This window comes from Salvelinus alpinus, chromosome 16 (genome assembly GCF_045679555.1).
Source record: "Salvelinus alpinus chromosome 16, SLU_Salpinus.1, whole genome shotgun sequence".
Lineage (NCBI taxonomy): Eukaryota > Metazoa > Chordata > Actinopteri > Salmoniformes > Salmonidae > Salvelinus > Salvelinus alpinus.
The window spans coordinates 31718784-31725303 of NC_092101.1; the positions used below are offsets into that span (position 1 = coordinate 31718784).

The 6520-nt window shown below is 42.0% G+C and overlaps 1 protein-coding gene across 2 annotated transcripts; it reads right to left on the reverse strand.

Annotated features, from left to right (window-relative positions):
* Positions 1-714: 714 nt before the first annotated feature.
* On the reverse strand, positions 715-6248 carry LOC139541360 (volume-regulated anion channel subunit LRRC8C-like). Of its 2 annotated transcripts, none has more exons than XM_071345935.1 (3): positions 2827-6248; positions 2045-2643; positions 715-1630 (listed from the first exon to the last, which is right to left on the reverse strand). In XM_071345935.1, exons 1-3 carry the CDS (start codon positions 3163-3165, stop codon positions 1186-1188), a joined length of 1383 nt encoding a protein of 460 aa, XP_071202036.1. In that variant the 5' UTR covers positions 3166-6248; the 3' UTR covers positions 715-1185. The 2 variants fall into 2 exon arrangements, with proteins under 2 accessions (XP_071202036.1, XP_071202034.1); XM_071345933.1 differs by having other exon boundaries at positions 2818-6248.
* Between the last annotated feature and the right edge of the window lie 272 nt (positions 6249-6520).

Sequence of the window (6520 nt, forward strand, 5' to 3'; positions counted from 1 at the left end):
TTATCTGTAAGTTCCCTCAGCCGAGCAGTGAATTTCAAACACAGATTCAACCACAAAGACCAGCCAGGTTTTCAAATGCCTCGCAAAAAAAGGGCACCTATTGCTAGATAGGCGTATCAATACCTCCAGTCACTACAAAGATACAGGCATCCTTCCTAACGGAGTTGCCGGAGAGGAAGGAAACCACTCAATGGTGACTTTAAAACGGTTACAGAGTTTAATGGCTGTGATAGGAGAAAACTGAGAATGGTGCAACAACATTGTAGTTACTCCACAATACTAATCGAATTGACAGAACGAAAAGAAGTAAGCCTGTACAGAATACACATTTTCCAAAACATGCATCCTGTTTGCAACAAGGCACTAAAGTAATACTGCAAAAAATGTGGCAAAGCAATTCACTTTTTGTGCTTAATACAAAAGTGTTATGTTTGGGGCAAATCCAATGCAAGACATTACTGAGTACCAATCTCCATGTTTTCAAGCATAGCGGTGGCTGCATCATGTTATGGGTATGCTTGTAATCGTTAAAGACGGTGGAGTTTTTCAGGATAAAAAAACCCAGAATGGAGCTAAGCACAGGCAAAATCATAGAGGAAAACCTGGTTCAGTCTGCTGTCCACCAGACACTGGGAGATTAATTGACCTTTCGCAGGACAATAACCTAAAACACAAGGCCAAATCTACACTGTAGTTGCTTACCAAGAAGAACGTTCATCAGTGGCCGAGTTACAGTTTTGACTGAAATCTGCTTACAAAGCAATGGCAAGACCTGAAAGTGGTTAACTAACAATGATCAACAACCAATTTGTCAGAGCTTGAATTTTGAAAAGAATAATGGGCAAATGTTAACTTTTTATTTTTATTTTTTACAAATGTTAGAATTTTTCTTCTATCAGGTATTTCGTGTAGACCGTTGACAAAATATGACAATTAAATACATTTTAATCCCACTTTGTAAAACAACAAAATGTGGAAAATGACAAGGGGTGTGAATAACTTTTGAAGGCTCTGTAACTAGGCTTAGGACCTCTAGACAAAGCGAGTGCATCAATATCCATAGGCTAGTTATTGGGGTCATAACAATACTTGACTCCAAAAACACTACAGTAAATACTACCATAATGTCATCAAAAACAATACAGTCCGCAAAACACTACAGTAATTACTATAGTATATACTACATTATAAACTGGGTGATTTGAGCCCGGAATGCTGACCCACATACTGTACGAGACAAAAACAGACTACAAAGTCAAGAGAAATACAAAAAACATGCCACACCAAATGACTACCAGAATAGCATACCTTGAGTTTTTCCTTGAGGAAGGAAGTGGCTGTGGTGTGGATCTTTAAGCAACACTGATACAGAGACAGCTCCTGGAGGTTTTCCAGCTGGGCGATGGAAGCTGGGATGGTTACGTTGTTGATGATCTCTAGCTTCAGGGACTGGAGCTCTGTCACCTCGAAGATGGTGTCCGGGAGCCCAGACAGCATGAACAGCTGCAGCTCCAGTCTGTCGTTGTGGTTGGTCAGCAGTCTCTGACGCAGCTTCTCTGGCGTCCATTCATGGTTCAGGTTCAGCTGTTTCAGTTTGTTCTCGCTGACCTCAGACAGGAACACTGCGAACCTGAGAGAGAGACAGAAAAGAAAGAGAGAATAAGAAGATTACTTTATTGTCCAAAAAACAATGTAAAAGGATGTGCAATGGAAACTTGTCTTCTGCTTTATTCAAATCAAAATCATATTTGTCACATGCACTAAATAAAACAAGTGTAGACCTTACCATGAAATGCTTACTTACAAGCCCTTAACCAACAATGCAGAGTATTTAAAAGTAAGTTTGAAAAATGTGCTAAATAAACTAAAGGAAAAATAGTAACACAATAACCCCTTCGAAGGGTTGGAGCAGAGGGCAGCTATACATTGGCACATGAATAGTTTGTTTTACAATTGGAGGCATTACATACTTATCAATAACAACAAAGAGCTGAATCACTTGAAAGAATTTACAATTGTCTAATTTAAAGAAAAAGTTTTGCACCTCTTGGAATACAGTGGATCATACTGGTCGATCATGTGCAGCATGAAGGCAAAGTCATTCTTCACGTCTGGGATGTCATCGATTCCCGTTTCTTGCCGCACATATTCAAAGGAGTACTCCTTCAGCGAGCGGTAGAAGAGCCAATAGGAAGTGTAGAGGCAGGTGAATCCGTACACAGCCACGAAGCACAGGTAACAGTACGACAACTTAGAGAACAGGTGGGCCATGGTGTGATTACAGGAGAAATGCTTATATCCCGTCATGTCCTGTATGTCCACACTGCACTTCACTGTGATCTGCACCTCAGAGACTAAAGCACTGTTATACGCGATGATGAGGAGGAACTTGAACACTTTGAGAACAGTCTGGCGAACATACATAACATAGAGGATGTCCCCCTCTTCGACGTGCAGGCGGAACTTCTTCACCTTCTCAAATAGAGCTTTGGCCTGTTCTCCTTCCTTCTTATCCAGGGCGCTGGCTGTGGGCTTGTCCACTACGATCTTCTCTGGGATGGATTTGAGGGACTGGGTCTTCTCCAGGCTGTCCAGGTTCCCCTCTACAGACACATTGAGGATCGCTCTACTCTTCTTGATGTCCTTGAATTAATTCATGAATGAATGGATTAATGCATTTTATTTAAAATATATCCAATATAGGGCTGTTTTCAGGGATACAGATTGAGACTAGTCCTGGACAAAACATAATTTTACGCATGCACACACCCACACACAGTAAATACATACATAAATACAGTACATACAAACACATACCAACAATACCTTCTCCTCTGGGTTCTCTCCAGACACCTCGGACAGAGCTCTGGTAGTCCAAGGGGAATCAAAGCACTTTCCCAAGATGGAGATGAAATGCTCTATCTTAGAGCTGGAGCCTGGGAACTTGAACCAGAAATTGCTACACACCATGAAGATGAGGGTGTGTATGAGGACTAGGTAAGGGAAGTACTTGGCGTACCAGTGCAGAGCTTTCTCATAGCACATCTGGTTGATGAAGCTATACTGCTGGAAGTCTAGGTTCGTTTTCCGGCCCATCAGCTCGTGCACATCCGGCTGCACAGCAGTTTTATTTGGTAAGAGTATTGTTTGGTTGTACATGGTCATTTTTTGGGGAAGGCAGATGATTTTGTCCTGCCTCACCTGAAAGAAAACAAAGAACAAACAATAACTCCGCAAGCCAAAATTGTTTCTGTGAAAGATCCCAGAACATTCGTTAGGTCACGACAAATGTTCTCATAACACAAAAACTGTCCAGTTGTGCTGATGATTATACAATGTTTGTATAAAACATTTGACTGATGTCGACAGAAAGTTGCTCTCAACTTTTGATGCAGCAGTATGTTCTAAAACATTACTGGTGCATTGTGTTATTACATTACCTGGAAAACTAATGAGCATGTTTGGAGAATGTTCTGTGGTGCTTGTTACAGATGTTGTTACAATGTTATTTCATTTAAAAAAAATCTGAATTAAAAATACATTTTGTTATCAAAAACATTCCTTGAATGTTATTGGGATGTTATCATCCTATGTTAGATAAACCCCTAACTAAAACTTAATGGGAACCTTAGCTAATGTTCTGGGAATGTTCCCGGTTTTCTGTGAAGAATCAAGCTAGCAACACAGCAACATCAAAACTTGGAACTTGAAACTAGTCTATTACATTAAGTTAGTTAGATACAGTGATCATACAAACAACGGGGGGATATCTGATAATCTGGCCTGGTTTCCCAAAGGTTCATCATTAGAACCTTTTGTCGGAGGATAATTAAACCTCTGAGCTGTTTCCCAAAACCATAGTTACTAAAGTTGCATTTGAAAACACTTGTTATTTACAGCTAAGTGCATTGTTAGATACTTTTTTGCCTTCTTCGTCACTTTATTCACAGAAGATCAAGATGTTTATCTGTCTGAAGATGATGCTGATTACTTCAATTACAACCAAATGAAGGATACAAATATGCTTCAAATGAAAGCCGAAATGACTGCATTAATTAAGGATCGGACCCTTTTCAGGCGTCACTTCCTGTTGAATCTGCAGACGTGTTGCTGTGCGTTTTGTTGTTGTGCGTTTTGCTGCCAACTTTACTTTGCTAGCTGACAACTTTACGTTTTTTTTTTTTTTGTTTGTTTTTAATTACCGTTTATATTTTTAGTTTTTTCCATCGCAACTTTTTTCCCTCATTCAACTTTTTCACTCCGGACGCTTTATCTGGACATGGTTCGTCAACACCTTCAACAGCCGAAGCTAAGTAGTAACATTAACATGATGTCTTTTAATTGCAGTCGCTGTACTCATAATATACAGGAGAACGATCGCCTTACGGCGAGAATAGCTGTGCTACAAGCCCAGCTTCAGACGCAATCGTTAGGCAAGGGTAATTTCAGTGTAGGAAAGGAAGAAACAGCGTCTGTGCCACCAGTAAGTACAGATAGTAACGTTAGTATAAATCCCCCCGCACAGTCCCCGCAGCCGGACAACTTTCTCATGGCTTCTGGAGGGAAATGCTGTTGGAATGCTCAACCGGTGTCGCTCATTCAGCCGACAGAAACTTTCAACCGGTTCTCCCCATTATGTAGCGAGTCGGAGTCTGAGTCTGAGTCTTCTCTTGTCTCTACTCCTCCCGTTACGGGGTCTGAGACGCCGAAGGCTCCCACCATTAGCTCTGACAAATTGAAAACCCTAGTCATTGGCGACTCCATTACCCGCAGTATTAGACTTAAAGCGAATCACCCAGCGATCATACACTGTTTACCAGGGGGCAGGGCTACCGACGTTAAGGCTAATCTAAAGATGGTGCTGGCTAAAGCTAAATCTGGCGAGTGTAGAGAGTATAGAGATATTGTTATCCACGTCGGCACCAACGATGTTAGGATGAAACAGTCAGAGGTCACCAAGTGCAACATAGCTTCAGCGTGTAAATCAGCTAGAAAGATGTGTCGGCATCGAGTAATTGTCTCTGGCCCCCTCCCAGTTAGGGGGAGTGACGAGCTCTACAGCAGAGTCTCAGCACTCAATCGCTGGTTGAAAACTGTTTTCTGCCCCTCCCAAAAGATAGAATTTGTAGATAATTGGCCCTCTTTCTGGGACTCACCCACAAACAGGACCAAGCCTGACCTGCTGAGGAGTGACGGACTCCATCCTAGCTGGAGGGGTGCTCTCATCTTATCTACCAACATAGACAGGGCTCTAACTCCTCTAGCCCCACAATGAAATAGGGTGCAGGCCAGGCAGCAGGCTGTTAGCCAACCTGCCAGCTTAGTGGAGTCTGCCAATAGCACAGTCAGTGTAGTCAGCTCAGCCATACCCATTGAGACTGTGTCTGTGCCTCGACCTAGGTTGGGCAAAACTAAACATGGCGGTGTTCGCCTTAGCAATCTTATTAGGATAAAGACCTCCTCCATTCCTGCCATTATTGAAAGAGATCGTGATACCTCACATCTCAAAATAGGGTTACTTAATGTTAGATCCCTCACTTCAAAGGCAGTCATAGTCAATGAACTAATCACTGATCATAATCTTGATGTGATTGGCCTGACTGAAACATGGCTTAAGCCTGATGAATTTACTGTGTTAAATGAGGCCTCACCTCCTGGTTACACTAGTGACCATATCCCCCGTGCATCCCGCAAAGGCGGAGGTGTTGCTAACATTTACGATAGCAAATTTCAATTTACAAAAAAAAAAATGGCGTTTTCGTCTTTTGAGCTTCTAGTCATGAAATCTATGCAGCCTACTCAATCACTTTTTATAGCTACTGTTTACAGGCCTCCTGGGCCATATACAGCGTTCCTCTCTGAGTTTCCTGAATTCCTATCAGACCTTGTAGTCATAGCAGATCATATTCTAATTTTTGGTGATTTTAATATTCACATGGAGAAGTCCACAGACCCACTCCAAAAGTCTTTCGGAGCCATTATCGACTCAGTAGGTTTTGTCCAACATGTCTCTGGACCTACTCACTGCCACAGTCATACTCTGGACCTAGTTTTGTCCCATGGAATAAATGTTGTAGATCTTAATGTTTTTCCACATAATCCTGGACTATCGGACCACCATTTTATTACGTTTGCAATCGCAACAAATAATCTGCTCAGACCCCAACCAAGGAGCATCAAAAGTCGTGCTATAAATTCTCAGACAACACAAAAATTCCTTGATGCCCTTCCAGACTCCTTCTGCCTACCCAAGGACGTCAGAGGACAAAAATTAGTTAACCACCTAACTGAGGAACTCAATTTAACCTTGCGCAATACCCTAGATACAGTTGCACCCCTAAAAACGAAAAACATTTGTCATAAGAAACTAGCTCCCTGGTATACAGAAAATACCCGAGCTTTGAAGCAAGCTTCCAGGAAATTGGAACGGAAATGGCGCCACACCAAACTGGAAGTCTTCCGACTAGCTTGGAAAGACAGTACCGTGCAGTACCGAAGAGCCCTCACTGCTGCTCGATCA

Excerpts from the sequence above, each read along its gene's own strand:
- LOC139541360 (XM_071345933.1), bottom strand. The coding sequence starts at position 3,165 with ATGACCATGTACAACCAAACAATACTCTTACCAAATAAAACTGCTGTG. Across the intron at positions 2,644-2,817 it reads CAGAGGAGAAGGTATTGTTG|GACATCAAGAAGAGTAGAGC; the intron begins GTATGTGTTTGT and ends AATTAATTCAAG. Across the intron at positions 1,631-2,044 it reads GATCCACTGTATTCCAAGAG|GTTCGCAGTGTTCCTGTCTG; the intron begins GTGCAAAACTTT and ends TCTCTCTCTCAG.